The 26,790-nt window shown below is 46.0% G+C and overlaps 1 protein-coding gene across 1 annotated transcript in view; it reads right to left on the bottom strand.

Annotated features, from left to right (window-relative positions):
• syne1a (spectrin repeat containing, nuclear envelope 1a) overlaps positions 1 to 26,790 on the bottom strand; it is a 212,702-nt gene that overhangs the window by 79,661 nt on the left and 106,251 nt on the right. The window contains exons 60-88 of the mRNA XM_036975988.1: positions 25,909 to 26,073; positions 24,650 to 24,822; positions 24,069 to 24,222; positions 23,667 to 23,810; positions 23,270 to 23,434; positions 21,810 to 22,127; positions 21,458 to 21,613; positions 20,238 to 20,408; positions 16,969 to 17,295; positions 15,084 to 15,236; positions 14,304 to 14,471; positions 13,060 to 13,236; positions 11,788 to 11,934; positions 11,325 to 11,450; positions 10,934 to 11,110; positions 10,386 to 10,651; positions 10,106 to 10,262; positions 9,543 to 9,941; positions 7,703 to 9,328; positions 6,846 to 7,201; positions 6,618 to 6,762; positions 6,151 to 6,369; positions 5,021 to 5,310; positions 4,683 to 4,848; positions 4,390 to 4,545; positions 3,911 to 4,063; positions 3,516 to 3,698; positions 3,005 to 3,142; positions 2,693 to 2,878 (exon numbers count right to left, since the gene is read on the bottom strand). Of these exons, the coding sequence (XP_036831883.1) occupies positions 2,693 to 2,878; positions 3,005 to 3,142; positions 3,516 to 3,698; positions 3,911 to 4,063; positions 4,390 to 4,545; positions 4,683 to 4,848; positions 5,021 to 5,310; positions 6,151 to 6,369; positions 6,618 to 6,762; positions 6,846 to 7,201; positions 7,703 to 9,328; positions 9,543 to 9,941; positions 10,106 to 10,262; positions 10,386 to 10,651; positions 10,934 to 11,110; positions 11,325 to 11,450; positions 11,788 to 11,934; positions 13,060 to 13,236; positions 14,304 to 14,471; positions 15,084 to 15,236; positions 16,969 to 17,295; positions 20,238 to 20,408; positions 21,458 to 21,613; positions 21,810 to 22,127; positions 23,270 to 23,434; positions 23,667 to 23,810; positions 24,069 to 24,222; positions 24,650 to 24,822; positions 25,909 to 26,073 (7,161 nt within the window). The remainder of the gene's footprint in view (positions 1 to 2,692; positions 2,879 to 3,004; positions 3,143 to 3,515; positions 3,699 to 3,910; positions 4,064 to 4,389; positions 4,546 to 4,682; positions 4,849 to 5,020; positions 5,311 to 6,150; positions 6,370 to 6,617; positions 6,763 to 6,845; positions 7,202 to 7,702; positions 9,329 to 9,542; positions 9,942 to 10,105; positions 10,263 to 10,385; positions 10,652 to 10,933; positions 11,111 to 11,324; positions 11,451 to 11,787; positions 11,935 to 13,059; positions 13,237 to 14,303; positions 14,472 to 15,083; positions 15,237 to 16,968; positions 17,296 to 20,237; positions 20,409 to 21,457; positions 21,614 to 21,809; positions 22,128 to 23,269; positions 23,435 to 23,666; positions 23,811 to 24,068; positions 24,223 to 24,649; positions 24,823 to 25,908; positions 26,074 to 26,790) is intronic.

The following is a 26,790-nucleotide window of genomic DNA, read 5'->3' as shown; positions in this document are numbered from 1 at the left end:
GTGTGGTGTCAATAAACGCTCTAGTAACAGCCGCATTCTTAACTGCATTATTTCTGTCATTTCCTGGATTCCTGTTTGCAACTGGTTTAACTGGGTCTTCCTGGTTTGTTGGACACAGGAACGTACCCAGGTCTGAATCAAGGTACAACACCAGAGTCTGGGTTTGTGTGATGTTGCCATTAACTTAATACAGTAAGTACCCACATACTATACTGAACAAAAATATAAAGGCAACATGTCAAGTGTTAGTCCCATGTTTCATGAGCTGAAATACAAGATCCTAGAAATGTTCCATATACACAAAAAGCTTATTTATCTCAAATGATGTGCACACATTTGTTTACATCACTGTTAGTCAGAATTTCTCCTTTGCCAAGATAATCCATCCTCCTGACAGATGTGGCATATCAAGAAGCTGATTTAACGGCATGATCATTACACAGGTGCACCTTGTGTTGGGGACAATAAAAGGCCATTCTAAAATGTGAAGTTTTGTCACACAACACAATGCAACAGATGTCTCAAGTTTTGAGGGAGCGTGCAATTGTCATGCTATCTGCAGGAACGTCCACCATAACTGTTGCCAGAGTATTGAATGTTAATTTCTCTACCATAAGCTGCCTCCAACGTCATTTCAGAGAATTTGGCAGTACATCCAACCAACCTCACAACCGCAGACCACGTGTAAACACGCCAACCTAGGACCTCCACATCCAGCTTCTTCACCCACCGGGATCATCTGAGACCAGCCACCTAGACAGCTGATGAAACTGAGGAGTATTTCTGTCTGTAATAAAGCTCTTTCTGGGGAAAAACTCATTCTGATTGGCTGGCCTGGCACCCGCTGAAATCGTTGAAATTGTTGCATTTTGCGTTTATATTTTTGTTTAGTATAAGTTATCTTTTAATTACTTTCATTGGCTGTGATGGACGCAGCATTAAAATCATGGGTAAGGACCGGCAGAATGTTGCACAACATAATGGTGATGTAGTGGTAAAAAAAACATGTCGGGTAAATTCTGATCGCCGGTTGCGTTGAAAAAGTACGCTCCTTATACTTTACATTCATTTTTCCACAAAAGGTGGGTTAACTGATGGGCAAAAACTCTACACCACTGAGGCATGTTACCAGGTTGTAAAAAGTGGGTGCTATTAGGACAGATTTTGTTGGTAATAATGACAGGTACGTTGTGAGGTTATAAAAAGGTGACAGGCTTTATTGTATTTTTTTGTGGATTTTGTCATGACTGTCCACGAGAATACAAATAGGTCAGATCAGGTTTGTAATGAATAACTTCACTCAGACCCATCTCACCCACAGAGGGGAGAGGAAAGAAATAGATGGGATTAACAACTCACGTCTTGTTGTAAATCAAGGAAAGAAGATTCAGCCCTCCCTCTCCAATATTCACCAAAGGAATGTCCTTTGTTTCAATAATTTTTTTCCCAACAAAACTCTAACACGTTCAAAAGCGAATACTGGAACAATATTTCTAACATGGAACATGGGGAATGGTCAGAGACGATCTATAGAACACTTAGATTGAATCATACTACACCGGCTCCGACACTCGTCTTATGTGGCAGGGTTTGCAAACTATTACAGACTACAAAGGGAAGCACAGCTGCAAGCTGCCCAGTGACACGAGCCTACCAGACGAGCTAAATCACTTCTATGCTTGCTTCGAGGCAAGCAACACTGAGGCATGCATGAGAGCATCATCTGTTCTGGACGGCGGAGTGATCATGCTCTCCGTAGTCGACGTGAGTAAGACCTTTAAACAGGCCAACATTCACAAAGCTGCGGGGCCAGATGGATTACCAGGATGTGTGCTCCTGGCATGTGCTGACCAACTGGCAGGTGTCTTCACTGACATTTTCAACATGTCCCCTCCTGTACTCCTGTTCACCCACGACTGCATGGCCAGGCACGACTCCAACACCATCATTAAGTTTGCAGACGGCACAACAGTGGTAGGCCTGATCACCGACAACAACGAGACAGCCTATAGGGAGGAGGTCAGAGACCTGCCCTGGGGGTGCCAGAATAACATCCTAACCAAGACTAAGGAGATGATTGTGGACTACAGGAAAAGGAGGACTGAGCACGCCCCCATTCTCATCGACCGGGCTGTAGTGGAGCAGGTTGAGAGCTACAAGTTCCTTGGTGTCCACATCAACAACAAACTAGAATTGTCCAAACACACCAAGACAGTCGTAAAGAGGGCACGACAAAGCCTATTCCCCCTCAGGAAACTAAAAAGATTTGGCATGGGTCCTGAGATCCTCATAAGGTTCTACAGCTGCAACATCGAGAGTGGTTGCATCACTGCCTGGTACGGCAAATGCTCGGCCTCCGACCGCAAGGCACTACAGAGGGTAGATGCAAGGAGGTTACGACTGTTCAGAATGATGATATGATACGAGGTTATGATTAATAAGTTGATTGTTTACAGATGTGATAGGTAAAGACCTTTAAATAGGGAGATGGTAACTCTTTAAAGAACCGCTCTCATGGTGCCCCAAATCCTAATGAGTTGATTGTTACATTATTCATTTAATCAGGTAACAATTAAACATAGTTATTTGATTAGATAAATAACAGTCTTCAGATTTATGTTAAATTCAAGTCACAAAAGTTTTAATAACAGGTGCGTTACCTTGGTTAAATAATGACAGGTGTGTTAGTTACCTTGGCTGCATCCTGCAGGCTCTGGAGGCGTGTCTTTGCGCTCTGCTGCAACTCCTCAGTGCATCTGCTCAGTTGTTTCACCTGCTGGCTCCACCCCTCCATCTGTAGCACCTCCCCCAGCTGCCCTTCCCTTTCCCCCATGGCCTCCAGGTCACCATGGAGACCACGACACTCTCGCAGCACCGCCTGTCACCATGGGAACACAGAGCGGTAGAGATAGAAGGAGCGCTAAACAGACATCACTCAGGCTATGGACAACACTAAAGAACCTGACTGGCTGCCCTTTATGTCACTCAATAATGAGACACCCACCTGGTGGGCTCTGATTTGCTCCTGAAGCTGAGAGGCGGAGCTCCAGATTATGTTGCCAGTGACCAGGGTCTCTGCTTTCTCAGCCCAGCCCAGGAGGAACTGCCTCATCCCCTTATACTCCTCCAGCTGCTGCTCTGCCTGCTCAGCACACAGGGTGGTACATGAGAAAGGAGAGGTGAGGAGAGAGGAGAGAAGGAGGCGAGTGAGAGACATACTCCTCTGAATATCATTGTCATCGCCATATACATTTTTTTATTTTATCGTTTAGCAGATGCTTTTTCCAGAGTAATTTACAGGAGCAATCAGGGTTAAGTGCCTTGCTCAAGGGCACATTGACAGTTTTTTCACCGAGTAGGCACAGGGATTCCAACCAGCAACCTTTTGGTTACTGGCTCAACTCTTCTTAACCGCAAGGCTACCTGCCGCCCTATATGTTAGGAAGTCATGCTACCACAGCTTATTGCCTAATGGAAGAGTTAAGATTGATGACAGATACGGATAGACATCTGACCTTGTGTAGTTGGTTGGCCCGTTCCTGGGCCTGTTGTGTGGTCAGGCGCTGGACCTCAGCCAGTCTGGACAGGGCGTCTCCCAGCTGCTTACACAGTAGAGGGTTCTGGTCCCCAAACTCCTGTACTGCTACAACCAGCTCAGCCAGGGAGCGACCACAACCCTCACACTCTTCACACAGACACTACAGGGAGAGAGATAGAGGAAGAGGGGGAAGTGGATGGGTGGAGGGAGGAGGTATAAGAATCCCATCTGGAATATTTCTCACAGAAGTGGGTCACTCTTGAAAGCAGGGGGGCAGCTCTTGTCATTCCAAGTCTTCACTAATACCCCTATAGACCAATCATTAACCTAAATGTCTGAAAATGTATTGCCAGTTTAATGAGGGCTAATTACCTTGGTTTCCTCCTTGGCCTGCTCCAGGTCTGTAGCCTTCTCACTGATCTTCAGAGAGATGGTCTTCAACTTCCCCTCAATGTCCTGCAGTCTGGAACTAAAGTCCTCCTTCACATCTCTGGTCTGCTGCACCTCTCTCTCCCTCGACTGGACCTGGAACAGTCATGGCAGATATTAGAATGATAAAATATCCATGGACATTTATAAGGGTGCCATAATCTCCTATTGAACTCTAATTTGTCTCATTATTATGCCACGACACATTTCCGAAAAGCTTGTGTCAGAGTGCCCCCTAGAGACCAAATGCAAGAAGAACCACCAAAACTGTCAGACCCACAGAGTATATAGGTCTAATCTAAGAATATACATTTGAATTACAACAGATTTATATAATCAGCAGTACAACTGACTAATTTATTAACTAACTAACTAAGATCACCCATTGTTCCAGAGGGGGGAGTTCCAGAGGGGGAAGGTACCTGGTCCTCAGCGGAGCCCAGGGCGAGTGTCACCTCAGCCAGCTGCATGCTCAGTTCAGAGGGCAGGGCTGTCTGGAGGTCCTGGTACTTGTTCTGTTGCAGCTCCACCATCCTCTCCACACTCTGGCGCCTACTGATGACCTCACCATGGGCTGTCTGTGTGATAGATTGACAATAAGGGATTACTACTGGCTGCAGACTTTTTGGACATGGAAAAAAGTGTGTCTTTAAACAGGTCAAGCGGTCTGTGTGTGTGCGTGTGTGATTGTGATTGTGAGTCTACACACTCGTACCTCTAGCTCATGCAGCAGTGAGTCCAGGTCAGATGAAGGGCTCAGTAGCAGTCCCCTGGTGTCCTGGATCCATCCCTTCACCAGTCCTAGCTCCCGCTCCACCTCCTCCCTCTCCCTCAGCTCCTGCTGCACCTGGGCCCTGCTACCACGCACCTGCAGCACCAGGCTGGAGACACACATGACATAAGATGATACCTCATTGTCTTATTACATAGAAATTGGATTTTCATCTCAAACCTCCTTCACCGTCAACACAGTAGCGATAATTTAGTAGAACCAATAGAATACATTTAGCCATAGCACAAATGCAAAATTACCCCCCCCCCCCCCGCGTTTACCTCTCATATATCTCCAGCATACTCCTGATCTCCTTCAGACAGGGTGTCTCTTCTCTAGTCTTGTCAGTTTTCTCCATCTCCATATCCTCTTCCTCCTGGTCCTCTCCTATCAGGCTGAGTGTGTGTTGCCCCAGCAGGGCCAGGGCTGACTGCTCTCTCTCCACCTCCAGGCTGAAGGAGTCATGGTATTCCAACAGGTTCTGTAGCGCCGCCCTGGTGGCTGCCTTCTCCACTGTGCTGTCTGGCACACGAGCATGGAGGTCTACTGACACAGACCGTACCTTCTCCATCTGAGGACAGAGACAGAAATATTTCATGCTGAACAGAAACATGTCAATAGAAATTCAGGAATGTTTTTAGTAGAAATGTATATTTTGTGATATGTTAGCCAAGGTAATAGTTAAGCAATTGTTAATTAAGTTACAACAGTGTACTGATTAGGTTAGACCAAAACTCTGGAGCTCGGTGGTTACTTCTCTCTTCTAGTTAATTATTTCTTTAAGTCCTTTTGTGTTGTCCTTGTTCTTCCTGTTGTGGTGCATAGAACCAGCCACAGGAAACTGACCCAGTCATTTATAACGGTGATGTCATGTCCAGTTGAACAATGGCCCCAAAGAAAGGCCCCAGGCAACAAGAACACGTCACATCAAAGGATGTGAGCATGTCCTATCTGATGACATAATTTCCTGTTAAGGAGTAACGCTTTGTGGGAGCCCTTGTGAGTTGGAAGTGGATGGAAGGCTTTGGCGGGAGCTCATCGCTGGCCTGATGCCTAGAATTACATCAGTGTACACCCACTGAGTAGTGGCTGTATCTGAGCTAACATCCAACAGAAGTGACCTAAATCCACAGCAGTATGAATTCTTAGAGTAACTACTGATCTCAGAGGCATAAAGGCTGAGCCTCAACCCACTCCTCAAAAGTATCAACAAGGGGAGCACTGTTCTATGGAATGTATTTGAAAATACGTGGACTGAATCTGTTAGCTGCTGAAAACCACAGGTAGCCTAAAGTGTTCAAATTGCCAATGTGCCTGCTGGAATACTACATACAGTGTGTGAATCTACAATAACTACATTTTCCCAAGCTAATATACACATACTGTATGTTGATATAGACAGATCTCCTACCTTCTCCCTGAAGCTCCTCCAGTCCCGAGCTGTGTCCTCCAGCGCTCTCTCCTGGGCTCGCGCCACGCTGCGCAGGCGGGTCCAACGTTGCCATAAAGATGACACAGAGTGACCAATAGCAGCTTTGCTGGACTCAGACCCAACCAGAGCCAAATCTGTGGCCTTCTCTTTCAGGCCAGTCAGGGTGGGTTCACACCCATCAATCAGAATCACCAGAGACTAGAGAGATGAGACGAGAGAGACAGAGAGAGGGAAGTTTAAGTTGCAAGAAGAGAAGAAAGAGAGAGAGAGAGAGAGAGAGAGAGAGAGAAAGAGAGAGAGAGAGAAAGAGAGAGAGAGAGAGAGAGAGAGAGAGAGAGAGAGAGAGCAGAAGAAATCATAGAGAACTTCCACAAATTTACAACAGAAATTACAGAAATTCAGTGAAAGAAAACATTGATAATAAGTCATAAACAGTCATAGCTTACCTTGTAACTCTGGAGTTTGTCCTCAGCCTCCTGGCTATTGGCTGCCTTCGCCGAGGGGAACGCAGTCATCATACTTCCTGTTTCATTCATTTGTCCAATCAGCTCCTCTCTCTCCGTCTGGAAGGAGCTCCACTGAGCAGCACAGCTACAGATGACACATTCATTTTAGAGCAGTTAGATTCTGTAACACATGCACACACCGCACACTCACACCATGTGAGACCTTACCTCTGCAGATCCTCCCGGTAACCCTTCAGCTGCTCTTTGACCTCTGACCCCTTCTGTCGCATTACCTCCACACCTTCTTTCTTTCTTTCACTTTCTTTCATCTCCTTCGTCACTTCCAGCCCCACCAGACCATCCAGCTGAGCACCCAGGGTCTCCAGCTCATCTAGTTTAGCCATGAAGGCCAGTTCCTGGGCTGAGATCTCCTCCAGCTCCCTGAGGCTCTCTGTCTGGTTCTCCAGCTCTATTCCCAGGGTGGTTCTCTGGAGAAAAGCCCCAGCTTCGTCAAGCCACTTGCGGGCTGACTGCTGGGTGGATTGGTGCCTCTTGACCAGGGACAGAGTCTGATCCAGGCTCAGCTAAAGTCCACACAAAATGAATGAATGTGCTTACTGTATGCCAAAGGTCAAGAGGATAATGAGTAGCAACCACTCACTCACTGCTCATTAATGAGAGAATGTTTTAAGAATTATTGAATCAGTTATCAGGGGATGATTGTATCCAGGATAAGTAATTCACTAGGACAGATTAAATCATCATGAGACTACTCAGATAAATAACTGAACTACTTATCGCGAGATCATGACAATATTCATTTAACTGGTCTGTTATGAATGTCCTTTCAGACAAAGCCTGTTAATATTGATAACATGGGGGAGAGGTTATTACAGATGAGTCAGATCATCAATGATAGACTAGGTTTATGTAAAAACAAGGCTCCCTTTTCAGCTACTTCAGCCAACAGTTATGATTTACAACATCGTAAAAAAAACTAGATTTGATATCGTATGCTCATTTTTAAACACTATCTTTAGATCCAGTGTGTACACATACATTACACAATAGTATAGTATATTTACCTGCTTGGTTCTAAGTGCTTGTTGGATGTCAGCCCTCAGTTTAGCCAGCTCCTCTAGGTTAGCCTCCACATGGGCAGGGCAGGCCTCATTTCTACTGCTGTATCTCTGCTTCTCCCTGCTGCCCATGGCATCTGCTACCCTCATTCTGGACTGCACCTCTTCCTCTACCACCTTCAGTCTCCGGACCTCCTCCTCTACCATCTCAACTTTCACCTCTGGAAGGGTCAATGGTTCCCCAAGCTTCTTCCTCAGACTCTTCAGCCAATCTGATGTCCGCCCAGTCTCTTTCTCAAATTCTTTGTCCTTCTTGAGACAGTTTTCACATTCTGTAACACAATCTTTTACTTCCGACCTTACGGACTGCAGCTCTTTTTGATGTGAGGTCACTACCTCTCTGGAGGCCTGGATGGCGGCAGGATCACAGTTCAATCCCAGGTCTTCTGTATGTTGGGTGAGTCTCTCCAGGTGAGAGCCCATCCTTTCCAGATCTTCCAGCAGTGTGTAAAGACTCGTCAGTCTCTCTGTGCCACCTAATGTGGTGTCTGAGTCTGCCTTCATTCTAGTGAACTGCTCTTTCACTGACTTCAACTCAGAGTCTAGTTTTGCTGATGTTGCATTATACTCTGCCAATGTTTTCAATGAGTCGTCAAGATGTTTCAGTCTCTGGTCAATGGTCCTCTTCAGATTGTCATGGAGGTTAACCAGCTGTTCTGTCTCCTCAGCATGGCATCGTTGGCCCCTGCTGAGAAACCCCTCAGTCTTCCTCCTCAGCTCTCTCACCGCAGGGCTGAGCTGAGACAGGCTTTCAGACAGATCTCTATGGTCATGACGGAGATGAACAACTTCTTGTTCTTGAATACTGACTGTCCGTTTCGCTAAACCGTCTAACTGCTCCTGAAGCTCCTCCAATGCTCTACAAGTGACATTGAAGAAGCAGTCGTAGTCCTTTCTCTCTAGGATAGCCTGCTGGATCCTGTCCCTCTTCTCTTTGGCTAACGCTAGGATGCTGTTGTATTGTTGAGGGAGGGCGTTGAGCTTCTCGTCCAGGTAGCAGTGGTCTACCTCCTTTAGCGAGGGGAGAATCTCCTGCCCCACCCTCTGGACGATGAGTAGGAGGTTCTCGTATTCCGACGCCTGCTCTAGAACGTTCTGGAACTTCGCCAGTCGAACCTGCAGTTCCGAATCGTCATCGGCGTTGCAGGTGAAGTCAATCTCGGGGAAGGTAATGCCATCTGCCCGTCTCAGCCAGTGACACGTCCTATCCAGGTCGACCTTGAAGTACTTCCTGGAGGTCAGGGCTCTGTCCAGGTCCTGCAGGCGATGGGTGGTTCTCTGGAAGGCTGTCTCAAAGACCCTCTGGAGCTCCTCCAGCCTGGTCACGGTCTCCCCCCGCTCCTGGTCCGTGGCGTCCCTCTCCAGGTCACGACCCTGGACCCACAGAGAGGCCAACTCCCCCTGGTAGGCCCGCAGGCCGCTCTGGACCCCTCGGCATGTCACCACCTGCTTGGTCAGGTCGTCAGGGAGGAGAGCCACGTGGTCGTCCATTAAAGCCTTCCTCTCCTGCTGCTGGACCCAGGACAGAGCCCTCCCCACAGCCTGGAGGAACTGGGTCCGCTCCGTGAAGGCCTAGAAAATAACAATCACACTTTTTATTTAAAAAACACTTTTCTTTTTTGTCATATTTTTATTTGAGTGCCTTCAAATAATTGAGATTTAAACCACCATTCCAGCAGGTTCCACATGATAAAAAAAATATTCATAAAACTACTAAGCACTACTGCAGAAAAAATTATAAATACAATTTTGTGTATGTAAATTAAAACTAGATTAGACTACAAACCTTGCTGAGGTACTTCCTCCGCTGGCTCACCCTGGCACCCAGTGCCTCTACTTCTCCCTCGGCCTGGAGTACCAGCTCCTGCAGGCGTCTCCTCTCGCTCAGCCCCAGCCTAGAGGCCACGCGCTGGGCCTCGCTCACTGCCTGGCCCAGCAGCTGCCCCCGGGCCTCCAGCTCCACACACACACTCAGGTGGTCAAACAGGAAGCTCTGGGCCAGGTCTGGAGGAGGGCTGGTCTTCAGGGCTGATGTTAGGGCAGGACGCTGCTCCTCCATCCACTCCCGGGCCTCCCTCAGTTGGGCTTCCACCCGACCAAGGTCCTCCAGAGTCTGGGAAGAGTCCTGGATCTTCCCCTGGATCAGGCTGTCCAGCTGGGACCAGCGCTTCTCCAAGTGGCCCACCTGGACAAAGAAAAGTCTTCAGTAGAAACTCATGCATAATTATTCAGAGATATTGTTGGCAGTGCTTAAATATTGATCACATACATTATCAGGAAAACACATGCAGGATAATAAAGTGGGAATTGACCTAGGTTTTACCCAACTGAAGGGAGTTTTTACTGCACCTGTTGTTTGACCAGCTCCTTGTCCAGCAGGCTGAGGCGTGGCAGGACAGACTGTTTCTGGTCCCTCAGCTCCTCTAGAGTTCCTCTCTGGTCCTCCAGGTCACAACACAGCTTTCTCAGAGCCTCCAGGTGCTCACTGGTGCTCTCTGTGTCTGCCCTGAGACACAAACACAGGGAGGGGGATAGGAAGAGGAGGTGTTACTGTATGAGTCCACACTTTGTGTGTTTGTGTGTGTGTGTGTTTGGCATGTGTGCGTTTGTGTGTCCAGCTTTGTCATACCTGGCCAGGTAGTCCCACTCTCTGGACACCTGGTGGAAGAGTTCCTCCACGGCAGCCACACAGTCATGGTACTCCCCGCTCCTCTGCATGTCCTCACCCCTCTGACCCTCCAGCTCTTCAGCCCTCTGCCCCAACTCCTCCCAGGCCCTCCTCAGACCTCCCATCTCCTCCAGGGCAGGGGAGGACTGGCCCTCCGTCAGCCCAGCCACAGCCTCCCTCAGCTGGGTGACGTCGAACTGCTTCACTCTGAGCTGCTGAAGGAACTCCTGGTAGAATGAAGATGGTATAAGTATTGTACTGTCAATGCTTTCTGCTCAGGTCATTGTGTTTGACTGGTAGACTGTTTTAGAGCCAGTAACCATGATAGCACTGAAACAACAATGCAAGTGTTGATCTATCCATCCATACACCCATCCATCAGGTCAATTAACACCTAAACCATTACACTTCACAAGTGGTCACCCATCCATCCATCCATCCATCCATCCATCCATCCATCCATCCATTCAGTATAAATAAGCTAACAGATGACTACACTCAGTACTGACCTGTGCCTGATCCAGTTGGTTCTGGGTGATCTTGGGCTCCAGTTCAGCCGGTCTCCTGGAGAGGTTCTGCAGCTGCTGCTCTGTCTCTCTGAGTTGAGCTTCCAGATCAGCCCGCTGCTCCTGAACGTCCCTCCAGCTCTCTGCCACCTCCTCACACACCAGCATCCTCTCCTCGATCTACATACACAGGGGAGACGGAAGCTTTATGTCTGAGGTATGTTAAGGATTGGAATGTTGCGTAATGCTTGAAACACACACACTGGTAATCAGTCGTAAGTTTGTTAGCTGATGTTTATCGATTGACATTGTAATGCCATATTGACACACAGAAACCAATGTCAATACATTCCCAATGCACTCTGTGGCTGTGGCCGTACTGAGATGTACTCACCTGTAGTTTGACCTGCTGGATGTCTTGGGCGGTCTCCCTCACCCTCTGCTCTGAAAGGTCACAGGTAGAACACACCAGCTGTAGGTAGGTACTGGCCTGCTCCTGGAGAGTCCGCTCATGCTTCACCTGGACAGTACAGCAGGTGAGAGACCAATCAACACGTAAACCATTACACTTGAGGAGTGAATGGCACTATTCAATTGAATATGACCTTCCCATTTGCAATTGCAAACAAAGTATGAAATTATATACATTATATCATGTTAATGTGTTATATATAATAATTATAATAATAATAACATATTATACAAGATTAAAACCCTAGTTCACCAGTTCATACTGTAATCCCAGTTCAATGTGTACAGTATATCAGAGTAGGCATTGTATCTAGCTACTGTTTTGACAAAGCCACTTTGAAGGTATGCCAGCCAGATAGGTAATAAGTGTAGTGTTGGTGAGTGACCTGCTGTAGCGCCTCCTCCAGGCTGAGAGGGAGATGTGCAGTGGGCTCTGGTTCCTCTGAGACTGACACCAGCCAGGTCTGACACTGCTGCAGAGCATCCTGCAGACTGACATGCCTCTGCAACTCACGGTCCAAACTCTGGTACACCTGGGGGAGAGGGAAGGGAGAGAGAGAGCGAGAGAGAGAGAGAGAGAGAGAGAGAGAGAGAGAAAGTGCGCGGGAGAGAGAGACAGAGACAGAGACAGAGACAGAGAGATAAACGGATGAAAAGATAGAGGGGTATGGATGAAAGTCTATCTAAATCAAACAGATTCACAGTGAGCAGTACCCTCTTCTACATTGCAATGCCCTGGACTGTGCCAGTAAAACTATTGTAATGGATGGAGAAAACACCATATGAAAGACATTAACACATTTCCATAAATCAAAAACCCTTCTATTCCCAAGTCCCTTTCATAAACAATAAACGTCTGGATGGTAAATAACTAAATAGTGTTTTGTTTGACAGGTGTTGAATGCAGAGGCGTCGCTGCCCTACAGGGGAGAGAATAACAGCAGGACATGATTGACATAGTTAATATGAGAGCCCTGAGGGGTATGATCCGTGATAGACATGTGTTGGCACAAGGCCTGGCAGAGTTGGCAGAAGGGGTACGAGGGTTGGCAAGGTGGTTGGGTTAGAGGGATATAGGCCTGGGAGTTTGGGACTAAGTTGGCAGGCATAGCATGGCATGGCAAGGCTGGATCGGCAGTTGTAGAATTGGCAGAAGGGTGTTGATAAAGTGTGGCTGAATCACACGGGTTAGCAGATTGGCTGAATAGGGCTGTACTGGGAGGTGAGCTGTTGACAGTGTGGACGAGCGGTATAGGGCTTGGCAAGATGACAGAGTCGATTTGGCTATTTTGGCCAAGAGTGATAAAATCAAGTTGACGGGGAGAGCAAGGAGGGAGAAATAAGGTAAGATTGAGATAGTGGCTTGGCTGGTACTATTGGTCTGTGTTGGCATTGGTGGTTGTGCTCTGCTTTGGCGGGCCTTATTTGGCAAGGAACATTTGGTTGGCAGTCAAGGGCTGTCTTGGGAGGAAGGTTTAGGTGTTTGTATGGGTTGGGATTAAGTGAGTGGCTGGGCAACTGCAGTGTTGATGGAGAGACTGTGTTGGTGTGTGTTGTAGTCTGTGCACAAAATTATATATATTTGCCTATTATAATTTGAATTGAAGGACGTCTTAATGTGGGTACCCCCCAACACACCCCTCCCCCGCAGTACTCACTCTCTGTGCCGTGCTGCAGATGGCAGAGTAGCTGTCTCGGGTGCCTTGCTGCTGAGCCTGGACCTGCTGTCTCAGCCTGCTCTGCACACGCTCACTGCAGCCCTCCACCAGGTCATCTCCCCTCTCCTTCAGCCCAGACAGGCGGTCCTCAAAGCCTGCTATCTCCTCCATGATGGCCTGGACCAGGGGGGAGAGGAGGAACGGAGCCAAGCACTTTTTGGGTTAGTGAGGGGTTTGGTTGAAGAACATGGTGGACATCAAATAGACAAGAGTGCATGCTGAGCCAAAGGATCAGATTGGATGGATGAACTTGAGGGGAGGTCAAATTGAACAAAGAGAGAAAGAAATGTGGCTTACATACAGAGATATCTGTGTCCTGCTCATGAGATAAAAGGATGAACACTGTTTATACTTGATTGCTATAGGATGTCTTGCTCCCAGACAGACTAAATAAATTCTTTGCTCGCTTTGAGGACAATACCGTGCCACTGACACGGCCCGCTACCAAAACCTGCGGACTCTCCTTCAGGGTAGTGAGGTCTGCACAACGCATCACCGGGGGCAAACTACCTGCCCTCCAGTGGTGGCTGAGTGGCTGCTGCCAACATACTGACTCAACTCCAGCCACTTTAATAATGGAAATTGATGGAAATTGATGTAAAAAATGTATCACTAGCCACTTTAAACAATGCCACTTAAAATAATGTTTACATACCCTACATTACTCATCTCATATGTATATGTATATCCTGTCCTCTATTTCATCTACTGCATCTTGCCATCTTTATGTAATACATGTATCACTAGCCACTTTAAACTATGACACTTTTATGTTTACATACCCTACATTACTCATCTCATATGTATATACTGTACTCGATACCATCTACTGCATCTTGCCTATGCCGTTCTGTACCATCACTCATTCATATATCTTTATGTACATATTCTTTATCCCTTTACACTTGTGTGTATAAGGTAGTAGTTGTGGAATTGTTAGGTTAGATTACTCGTTGGTTATTGCTGCATTGTTGGAACTAGAAGCACAAGCATTTCGCTACACTCGCATTAACATCTGCTAACCATGTGTATGTGACAAATAACATTTGATTTGATTTTATAGGCTAGAACCTGGCATGCCTAAATTAGGTGGCTCAGGATGGCTTTTCAATAGCAGATCAAATAAAAACACTATGAAAAAGCCATTAGATTCGTGTAATTAATAACACTGTCTGATTTGTCACCTTGTGACTGGCCAGCTGCTGAGTGGCTGCCTCAAGGCCTCCGCCAGCTGCGGGGTCAGGGGTCACCATCCTGCTGGACATCTGCAGCAGCCACCTCTCCACTTCCTGTAGCTCCACATGGTACACTTCCTGCTCCTTCACCTGGCCCTCCAGGCGCTGCACATGGGCCTGAGACACACACATTGTCATTCACACAAGCATACACACACATTAAGCATTCACACACAGGCCCACAAACACACGCCGGTAGCAGTCCTAGCAGTGACCATAATAGTGATACTCAAACCAGCAACAAGTCTCAACAGTGCTACTATACTGTAGCAATAGTACCAACAGTACCAAGTTACTAACAGTAATAGCTGAAGTAGTCCAAACCTCTACTGTATTGTAACCATTATACAATAGCACTCAGAAAGCTGTCATCAAAGTCCCATAAAGAGGACCTGGTTAAGTGGCACTCCAGTCTCCTTTTCACATCATGTAACACCTGGTTTACTTAACAAAGGTACATCTCAATAGGTGGTACAGGTCAGACAAGACATGGCACAAGTAGGGGGGGGGGTGTTCCTCTTTTGTTCTCTATTGCTACTCTATTGTTCCTCAAGCAAGGGGGAGACTGATGACATCACATTTGACCATCAGACCAACTCCTTGACTGCCCTACTCCTGGAAGTTTGCAGTAGTCTAAAAAACATGACTTTTTACCCTTTAATATGTGTACTTTACTGTATTTATACTTGGGATGTCTTTAAAAATCCATCAGTAACAGTAAATCCTCACAGTGGCAGCGTTGCCGAGCTCAGTGTAGTCCGTCTGTAGTCTGTTCATGTTGTCTCTGATGGAGGGGTACTGGACTGAAAGCAGCAGAGACTCTCCCTTCTCCACCACCAACCTCACTGCCGAGTCATGGGACTGGACCGTCTGCAACAAGGCCTGGTGGAGGGAAGTAAGGAAGGAAGGAGACCGTTATGCTATTTTGGGTTTGATGCCTTTATTTTTAACTGTAGGACCAACAAAATACAGTGCCTTGCGAAAGTATTCGGCCCCCTTGAACTTTGCGACCTTTTGCCACATTTCAGTCTTCAAACATAAAGATATAAAACTCTATTTTTTTGTGAAGAATCAACAACAAGTGGGACACAATCATGAAGTGGAACGACTTTTTTAACAAATCAAAAACTGAAAAATTTGGCGTGCAAAATTATTCAGCCCCTTTACTTTCAGTGCAGCAAACTCTCTCCAGAAGTTCAGTGAGGATCTCTGAATGATCCAATGTTGACCTAAATGACTAATGATGATAAATACAATCCACCTGTGTGTAATCAAGTCTCCGTATAAATGCACCTGCACTGTGATAGTCTCAGAGGTCCGTTAAAAGCGCAGAGAGCATCATGAAGAACAAGGAACACACCAGGCAGGTCCGAGATACTGTTGTGAAGAAGTTTAAAGCCGGATTTGGATACAAAAAGATTTCCCAAGCTTTAAACATCCCAAGGAGCACTGTGCAAGCGATAATATTGAAATGGAAGGAGTATCAGACCACTGCAAATCTACCAAGACCTGGCCGTCCCTCTAAACTTTCAGCTCATACAAGGAGAAGACTGATCAGAGATGCAGCCAAGAGGCCCATGATCACTCTGGATGAACTGCAGAGATCTACAGCTGAGGTGGGAGACTCTGTCCATAGGACAACAATCAGTCGTATATTGCACAAATCTGGCCTTTATGGAAGAGTGGCAAGAAGAAAGCCATTTCTTAAAGATATCCATAAAAAGTGTCGTTTAAAGTTTGCCACAAGCCACCTGGGAGACACACCAAACATGTGGAAGAAGGTGCTCTGGTCAGATGAAACCAAAATTGAACTTTTTGGCAACAATGCAAAACGTTATGTTTGGCGTAAAAGCAACACAGCTCATCACCCTGAACACACCATCCCCACTGTCAAACATGGTGGTGGCAGCATCATGGTTTGGGCCTGCTTTTCTTCAGCAGGGACAGGGAAGATGGTTAAAATTGATGGGAAGATGTATGGAGCCAAATACAGGACCATTCTGGAAGAAAACCTGATGGAGTTTTGTCTTCCAACAAGACAATGATCCAAAACATAAAGCAAAATCTACAATGGAATGGTTCAAAAATAAACATATCCAGGTGTTAGAATGGCCAAGTCAAAGTCCAGACCTGAATCCAATCGAGAATCTGTGGAAAGAACTGAAAACTGCTGTTCACAAATGCTCTCAGTCCAACCTCACTGAGCTCAAGCTGTTTTGCAAGGAGGAATGGGAAAAAATGTCAGTCTCTCGATGTGCAAAACTGATAGAGACATACCCCAAGCGACTTACAGCTGTAATCGCAGCAAAAGGTGGCACTACAAAGTATTAACTTAAGGGGGCTGAATAATTTTGCACGCCCAATTGTTCAGTTTTTGATTTGTTAAAAAAGTTTGAAATATCCAATAAATGTCGTTCCACTTCATGATTGTGTCCCACTTGTTGTTGATTCTTCACAAAAAAATACAGTTTTATATCTTTATGTTTGAAGCCTGAAATGTGGAAAAAGGTCGCAAAGTTCAAGGGGGCCGAATACTTTCGCAAGGCACTGTATATGGCACATCTTCTCCATTAAATCAAAGAGCTGAGGGTGAGGGGTTACAGAGGTACCGTACCTTGTACTTGGCCAGCTGTGCTCTCTTCTGGTACAGTTCAGCTTTAGGTTCCAGGGGGGCACTGAGCATTGCTCTGGTCTCCACCACCCACTGGGCCTGGGCCTTGTACCTGTCCTGGAACTCCTTGGCCAGACACACAGCCCTCTCCAGGGTGCTGTGCTCCTGCCGCAGCCCACCGGCTAGCTCCTCCAGTTGGGCTAGCCTAGCCTCCACCTCCCCTCCCAGCCCCTCAGCTCCAGCCTCCTCCAGGAAGCCTGCAGCCCGCTCTGCCCGCTCCCTGAGGGCCTTGAGCAGGCCATGGCCTTGCTGAAGCTCAGCCTGGAGAGTCTGGAGGAGAGAGAGGTCATAGAGACACAGAGAATGAATGTGTGATATGTTTACAGTACTGTATACCTCAGTGTACACAGTGATCCAATCTGTACAAAAAGACATGAAAGAGAATTTGTTGAAATAGTGTGTGTGCATGTGTGCATACTCACAGACATGCCTGAATACACACACACTTTGTAATAAGTTCTACACAAATACAAATGGATTGAAAGTCAATAGAAAAAAAGACTGTTGCCAAGATAATTTAGTTTGCCTGCACGTAAACTTCTACACAAACACATTTATTTTCATTCCAAATATTATCAGCAAGTCTCACATTCATCTTGTATGTGTGATTCTAGCTACATTCCACACACCAACACACATTCCTTTGTTCCTCCAACAACCCTGTTATCCCGGCCACCTGAGGTTTCACCGACAGTGTTTGAGAAGCTCCACTTTTCCTGGAAAGTCTTTGAACCCGGCAGGTAAACTGACACCTGCATGGTGAGACCTTGGTGAGACCCCGGTGAGAAATATGAAAGGAGGGCCAATTACCGGGTCCTTATAATGGACAGAGGCAGTGGGGGTTTCCACAGCAACCAACCAACACGCACACACATGCACACGCACGCATGCACACACACACACACACACACACACACACACACACACACACACACACACACACACACACACACACACACACACACACACACACACACACACACACACACACACACAAACACAGAGGCACGCATGCATACACACCCCCTCTCCCAGCACATACTTTATTACTTTATTCTATAGGATACCATGGAGTTTTTATCATCACAGGAGACCTATATAATAATGGCCTCAGCTCTGCTGCTGATCATACTAACCTGGTCTGTCTCGGTCTACACACGTTCCTCTGCCTTCTCCATCTGACACACTAAACAAGATGTGCAGGTTCGTATGAGACTGCTAATAACACCAGCTGCCTTTATGTGTCTAATAATACCATGTACACACAGCTGTTGTTGGCAACTGACAACCTCCTGTGTGCCGCATCATAGACTCTTACCAATGTCTTTGTAGTGATGTAGTGTGGTGTTGTCTATGAATGCGGCACACAAGAGGTTGGTGGCACCTTAATTGGGGAGGACAGGCTCGTGTTAATGGCTGGAGCAGAATTAGTGGAATGTTATTAAATACATCAAACACATGGTTTCCATGGTTTCCATGTGCATGGTGCCATTCCATCCACTCCATTCCAGACATTATTATGAGCCATCCTCCCCTCAGCAGCCTCCACTGATGCTGCAGTGTATTAAACTGCCAGCAGTATAATTCTCATACTCAAACTGACTGTCAGCACAGTATGTTCTGTAGAGGGCTAGGGTTGTACCTATTATATTCTACAGTACAGAAAGATATTTGAATCCAAACACATTGCATTTAGCATAGTCATAAAGCTCTCTGAAAAATAATTATGGAAAACCAGCAAATTAGTCACTATGGAGATCTATGGCCACATCTAATAAGTACATTTATGACCAATAACTGTACAAAGCCTACATCTTTCTGTCACTCAATCGATCAGTTATGCTGATTATCATGTTAGTCTCCCATCCTCACACTGGGTTCCGTCTAATTCCCTGTGTGGCTGATGTCTGGTATTAGTCTGCAGTCTGCTGTGCCACCAGAACACATGTGACGACAACATGTCCTCAGTTCCTATGTAGAGAGGGAGATCGATCCCAGACATGGATTACTGCAAAGCCTGGGTGTGTGTCTGGCGGGAAGGAGTCTGTCTGTGTGTGTGTGTGTGTGTGTGTGCACGTGTGTGTCTGCGTGTGTGTGTGTGTGTGTGTGTGTCTGTCTGCGTGTGTGTCTGCGTGTGTGTGTGTGTGTGTGTGTGTGTGTGTGTGTATGTGTCTGCGTGTGTGTGTGTGTGTGTGTGTGTGTGTGTGTGTATGTGTGTGTGTGTGTGTGTGTGTGTGTGTGTGTGTGTGTGTGCGTGTGTGTGTGTGTGATGCGGAGCGGGAAGGGCATTGCATCAATTACAGTGTCTGTGCCAGCAGGCTCCTGACACTGGTGCTTCTTCATCCTCTGTTTCACAGTGGGAGGGCTCTCTCTACTACAGAGCATCCTCTAAAGCCGCTCCCGCTTTGTCTTCATAAAGACACGATCAATACACACACACTCTCTCTCTCCTTCCTCTTCACACTCAATATGAACTGTGACAAGTCAACTACTGCAGATATTTTGATGTTTTTATGCAGTGTGCACACGGACACTAATATATAAATCAATGTCTTATCAACTCACGAAGAGCGCCGTTAGATAAGAGAGAGACAGGGAACTATCTTGTCATGTGTCCTTACAATTAGGTACTGAATGCTTTTGCTAACCTTACAATGCAAATATCTGCAACCCAAGCCAAACTGGCTAAGCAAACCTTCATGTTGATGATATGAACAAGCACCTTATGTTGCTTGTCAAGCAAATATTTTTTTTTGCTGGCTAACATGGCAAATTGTAAAGAGGCTTTCCTGTGTTTCTGTACTACAATATATATGCCATCAAGCAGACGCTTTTCTACAAAGTGACTATATGTATGGCTGGTCCCAGGAATCAAACCCACCTCCCCTACGCGTTACAAGCACCATGTGCAACCAACTAAGCTACAGAGGACTACAAGGTGACTGCTGTGAAACTACCTAGAGTAAGACTAATCATTTATGTGTAATATAGCACAAGCAAGCTGAATTCACTTTTATCAGGGCACTCTAGCGAGGAGGTGTACCTCAGGGTTCTGTACCAACACCACTAAATGAAGCTACCAATACCACTAAATGAAGCTACCAACTAGTGTATGCCTGGGTTCTATAGCAGAAATCTAATATTGTACAGTAAGTGAACAGAAAAGGAGCCACGTCGAACCCTACTCTACCAGGTGTGTCTGTGTTCAGTACCTCTACTTTCTTCATCTTCCTCTCCATGGCAACCCGGTCCAGAGCCTCCGTGCTGGCTGTCACTGTTCTGAAGTTCTTCTGGGCTGATCTAAGCCAATCAGAGAAGGACACGCAGAGTTTCTCTGCCTCCTCGATGCTCCTAAGCTCCTCCTTCAGCTGCTTGATGGTCTCCTAAAAGCGGATTGGATAAAAGAATGAGTGACATCAGACAGCTTGCATCACCCCAGAACCATGAAAATATTTGTATTCCTTATTCCTTCCACAGATGTTTTTTTCATGTCTTGGATTTGGATGTTATTATTTTACGGTAGTAAATGGTGTTATTGACACATCATTCATTTGACGATATCTCAGTTTTGAGGAGGGTTTTGACACATCCACTTGACTTAGATGGTATGGCTATGAATGAGGAGGTCTTTTTATGGATTTGGCACATAATCCACTTGACTTAGATGGTATGGCTATGAATGAGGAGGTCTTTTTATGGATTTGGCACATAATCCACTTGACTTGCAGATCCCGTGGCGTGAAGCTCCAATTAGCTGATAGTGCTGAGTGCACACCTTTACTGCAAAGATGGAGACGGAGGTAACAGCTCTGTACCACAGCCCATATGGCCAACGTTTCACACAGAACAATTGTGTGTGTGTGTGTGAGCGAGAGAGAGTAGAGAGAAAGGGTGGGAGTGCGACAGAAAGAGTGTTTGTGTGTGTGTGTGCGTGCGTGCGTGCATGTTTGCTTGCGTTCACAAGCACACTTGAGAGAAAGTGTGTGTACTGTAGCCTACATGAGAGAGAGAAAGTGTGTGTGTGAGAGCGAGAGGTGCTACTGTAGGTGTAAAAATCAATGGCTCTGCCGGCACAGCCCTTCCACTCCAGGCTCCAGCAGTGTGTGTGAGGAGTGTGAGATTGCCTTCTGTAGCGTTTAATTACAGACTAAGCCCAGGACCAGAGGAGCACCATTGATTTTCCTTTAGTTCTCCCAAGAGGAGCAGACAAATAAAATGACTGGCTTCTGAGTGTACTGGGTGTGTTCTGGGGCTCAACCAAACTCTCATAGTTGTTTCACCGCAGTGTTACAGTACAGCCTCAAGACAATGAAAGTCACTGCAACAAGATCTATCGCGAGACAACTGGGCTGTGAGTGTAAATGCAATGTTATCTTACGTACATAGCCATTTTGTTCATATCAGAAAGATCAGTCAGTAGTGACTGTCTCACCTGTATGTTGAGAATCAGGGCGTGGTATCGGGCAGTGAGCTGGGTGGCTCTGGTGCTGACCCGGCTGCTGATGTGGGTCTCCTCCAGGACCTGCTGGGCCAGAGCAGACAGCCCATCCACCTCACTCTGCCGGGCTAGCACACTTTCCTGCCACAGCTGCACAACCATTCACAGAGAAAGTCAGAGTTACAATTAGATACTGTAGATGGTTTATATCAAAATGCTATTATTTTGACATCCCATGCCAAAATTGTACCTGTTGGTTTGAGACCATTGAGACACAGCCTAACAGTGTGAACGATCCTTCAACAGACAAACCACAGTCTCTTACCTCTCTCTATCTAACCCCTACCTGGAGCTGCTTTAGCTGGGCATCCTTGGAAGCGCTGTCAGACCTGCGATGTTCACGGATGTTGGCCTTCCCCTCCATGTCCTCCAGCCACAGGACCAGGCTCTGGAACCTCTGGCCCATCTGCCTGAGCCTGCCCAGGGTAGAACCCAGCGTGGCCCTAGTCTCCCCCAGCCGGGCCTGGTAGGCCCCCCACTCACGCTGTGCCGTGTCTAGGGCTCGGTCCTCAATCTGAGGCGCGCCCCACGGAATCACCCCATCCCTGCTTGACAGCAGGGAAGAGAGCAGGGACTGGCCCTGGGAGCAGCGCTCCTGGAGGAGCTGTGGAGGAGAGGGAGAACGGAGGTACAAAATAGCGAGGCGGGATGATACAGTAGAGCTGGGACGATAAACCAAAAATGGCCTTTCTCTTACCGAAGCATTTTGCATACAGCAGTAATTTTCTGTGATTTTGCTACACAACGTTCCTGTAGATTGTACTACAACTATTGAGTTCATGGCACCACTTTACAACTGGAGTAGACGGTAGTATGGTTTTGATGCACCCGCAGAACAGAGCAGAGTGCGCCATTTGCAGTGAATAGGCCTACATCAAGTATAGCCTAGGCCTAGCGCTGGAAAGCACTTGTAAGGCATTGGCCTACATTTACTGATAGATTAACCATAACATGATACCCATAACATCATATTTAGAGTTAGTAATCTAGCAAAGTGTTTTGAGTTCCCACTTCCTCAGGTGGTTAAAAATATAGCCTATCGCTGAAGAGACCCAATGAAATCTGATCATTCTGGATCCTATTTTGACAGGTTGCACATCAAAATATCAATCATGCATTCTTTGGATATGTTATATGAAATAGCTTCCTTTTTGACTCATCGGCTACTATCTCTGGAAAGAAATCATCTAGAGCCCTGCCGATAACGGAAAGTAATTGTCCATTAAAACATTTTACTTTATCATAGTATTTATTGTTAACGAGCAAACTCGTTACATTTATCACAATATAACTTGGTGTCCCAACTCTAGCACCCCCCAAAAAGTATTTATAGATGAGTTACCGTTATTGCAAAAAATGAGACTATTTATCGCAATATGGATTTTTGTCCATATCGCCTAGCTCTATGATACAGTAACATACTAATATCAAGTTCAACATGATGCAGTATGTACAGTATCAATTCTTATTCTGAACCTATCAGAAGCTCTCTGCTTTCACTATGTGTTTAGATCATTCTAAAACCAACATTACACAGCTGGTCAGTGCTACAGCTCTGCTATAGCTCCTCATTCAAAACCAACTGACACACTATCCAGGATCCTTGGGACGTCCCTACCCCATTGAAGTTGAAATGTAAAATGGTTAAGGTAAGGGTTAAGGTTAGGGTTAGGTAAGGGTCCCAAGGATGCCGGAGAGCACTGACCCACACCAAACCAGACATATAGTAGGCTGCACTGTACTGACCTGTATCTGCTGTAGTGTGTTCTCCAGGGTGTCCACATCCCCCTCTGGGTGGGACAGAGAGCCCAGGGTTCCCTGCTCCTGCTCCAGCCAGTCTTCAAACATGTGCAGCCCCCTCTGGTACTCCTGATGGGCCAGGACCAGATCCTTAGCCTTGTAGACTGCAGCCTGGAACACGACACAGGGAGATACCATGTAGAGATACCACATGACTGGGTTACCATTTCAAGTATTGGTTCCCAAACTCTTTGGCCTCTTAGGCCTTTTCAGTTATCTTGTGACCTACAAATAAAATAAAGCTACTTCATTAAGCCATTAGCCAGTCCTGGGAAAGACTACCTTTAAGGACATGAAGGGAAACAGGACATGATGGAGACAGGAGTATGAAGGCTCTGGGTACCTTGGCCTTGTCTGTGATGGCGGTGTATCTCTCCTGTAGGCTGTGTACCTCCTGATGGGTAGTGTATTGTTCAGCCATGTTGGAGCCCTTGGTAGCGATGGTCTCTAATGGACTGCGGTGGCTCAGGACCTCCTCATATAGAAGCTAAAACACATACAGTATCACATTAACCAGCTGTGGATACAGCATAAGAACATGATAGATGAAATACTTAAAACATCTAACTTTAAAAAAAAAGATCCCTTCTTAGTGTGAAAATCAACAACACTACAAGGTTATGATGGTGGATTGCTTTTAGTTATTTTCAGGAGTCAAAGCCCTTTATATTGTAAAGGTGTAGATTCCCTCCATCCACCACCAATGTGAAAACACCCATCCATTACAATGAGTCCAGTACTGTACCTTGGTCTTTCCCAGGTTGGCGGTCTTGTCTCTCATCTCAGAGTACTGTCTGTCTGAGCAGCCCAGAGTGGTCTCCACGCGCTCCATCCACATGATAAACTGCACCACGTCCTCCTGGTAGCTGGTCCACTGGGACAGGGCCCCCTCCAGCTGACTGGATCAGGAAACACACACATTCATTCTTCAGGGTTACTGACTGTTAGGGTCATTCTACAAAAATGGTGGCTTTTTCACCAGCCAACTTTTTAAAATGTCATTATTTTTTACTTGTAGCTACTGATAGAGCCAGCTGCTCCTACAAAGTCAACAGACCAAATCAGCTGGGATAGACTCATTGGAGTGTCAACACAAATAACCTTGAGTGTATTATAATCTAATACTAATCTTATCATCTGATAAATGGCAAATATGATTATTATTATTATTATTATTATTATCTAATACAATGAATGCCTATTTTTCTTTGTCAAATGATTGCCTGATAACTTTGTCTTATTTCCTACCATTTAACCCTTTTGACATCCCAGATTAAATCGATTGATTAAAGTCAAATTGGCTAACCGATGAATATGTCTCCTGACCTTTTACACTGGATGGAGGCAGACAGCAGAGAGTCCCAGGAGTCCTTAAGGTCCTGGATCTGTTTTCGGACCACGGGGACCCCCTCAGCAGAGGTGTTCCTCTGGACAGCCTCACCACGTGTCAGCAACATCTTCAGCTGGATCTCCCTCTCCTGACGGGCCGCCAACAGGGCCTGGGGTAACACAATCACAGATAGGATACAACCACAGACACAGTTTTAGATACAGTTACAACCACAGACACAGTTTTAAATACAGTTACAACCACAGACACGGTTTTAGATACCGTTACAACCACAGACACACTTTGAAATACAGTTACAACCACAGACACAGTTTTAAATACAGTTACAACCACAGACACAGTTTGAAATACAGTTACAACCACAGACACGGTTTTAGATACCGTTACAACCACAGACACACTTTGAAATACAGTTACGACCACAGACACGGTTTTAGATACCGTTACAACCACAGACACGGTTTTAGATACAGTTACAACCACAGACACAGTTTTAAATACAGTTACGACCACAGACATGGTTTTAGATACCGTTACAACCACAGACACGGTTTTAGATACCGTTACAACCACAGCACGGTTTTCGATACCGTTACAACCACAGACACAGTTTTAAATACAGTTACAACCACAGACACAGTTTTAAATACAGTTACAACCACAGACACAGTTTTAAATACAGTTACGACCACAGACACGGTTTTAGATACCGTTACAACCACAGACACGGTTTTAGATACCGTTACAACCACAGCACGGTTTTAGATACCGTTACAACCACAGACACAGTTTTAAATACAGTTACAACCACAGACACGGTTTTAGATACCGTTACAACCACAGACACGGTTTTAGATACCGTTACAACCACAGACACGGTTTTAGATACCGTTACAACCACAGACACAGTTTTAAATACAGTTACAACCACAGACACGGTTTTAGATACCGTTACAACCACAGACACGGTTTTAGATACCGTTACAACCATAGACACAGTTTGAAATAGAGTTACAACCACAGACACAAACACAGACAAAGAGTAGTTGTTGTACCCTAGACTTGAGAGCTTCAGAATGTTTACAAGAGGGGGGTAACCCCTGATACTACACATTTATAGGTTAGATATCGATTTGTAATCACTTTTGAGAGATGCAACTTTTTCTCGATCTTTGGGCAAAACTATAGAGTCCCTAGATCTCTCTATTACATTATTCTAGTCTTCCATACCTACCTCCAGCTGTATCATCCTGTCCTCCAGTACAGTCTTGTCGGCGGTGGGGGAGAGGCAGGTGTTCAGGATCCTCTCAGCCTCAGACACCCAGTTCTGGAGCTCCGTCAGACCCTGGGAGAACAGACGGTGCTCCCCTACGATACGCTCTATCCTGGAGGCCTTGTCCTGGAGGAGACCAAGCAGATCTACTTAAACAAGGTACACGGTATAGAGGTACATAGAAATGGTTTGAAGTGGTAGCATAGACCAAGGATAAAATAAGACCTTTCAAGGTTTTCCGTTCACTCAGGAAAATCTGATATTTTCTGCAGAAAATATGCTGGTCTAGTGGTCATGGCACAGCCTCTTGCATACCATTCGACAGAGTTGGCACAGGTTTGAATCTGGTCCTCTGCCCTTTGACATAGGACTGGATCTTTCCCCACTATCATCCTATCTGTCCAATAAAATCAAAACATGTTTTTATAAATCTGGCCATGGTTATGGTATGGACAAGAAAAGAATACAGGGGCAACCTTTTCTTTCCCGCTTAACATATCCATAGCGCTAGCAACAAGCGGCTTTCTCAAGTGATTTTCCTCCTCCTGTTTCTATGTTACTGAGAGAAGACCTATAAATAGCATAGCTCGCTAGACTGCTTCAGAAGGTCAGCCCAATACTAGCATAGCAGTATTTCCTATCTGCTCTTTCAGTGAGCATGGTTATATGCACACAATTATACAATTATTGTGGATAGTCAGATTAATAGAATAGTTTGTTTAAAACGTTTCCATGCTGTGCAAGAAGAACAATTTCCCTAATAATCATGTTTACATGGACACATCTGAAACTTCTGATAAAAGCAGAAAATCACCAATCAAAATAAACGTTTTACCACTGTCA

Source organism: Oncorhynchus mykiss, chromosome 4, assembly GCF_013265735.2.
Source record: "Oncorhynchus mykiss isolate Arlee chromosome 4, USDA_OmykA_1.1, whole genome shotgun sequence".
Classification (NCBI taxonomy): Eukaryota; Metazoa; Chordata; class Actinopteri; order Salmoniformes; family Salmonidae; genus Oncorhynchus; species Oncorhynchus mykiss.
The sequence above is the reverse complement of the archived record's forward strand: the minus strand, read 5'-3'. Positions and strand labels throughout refer to the sequence as shown.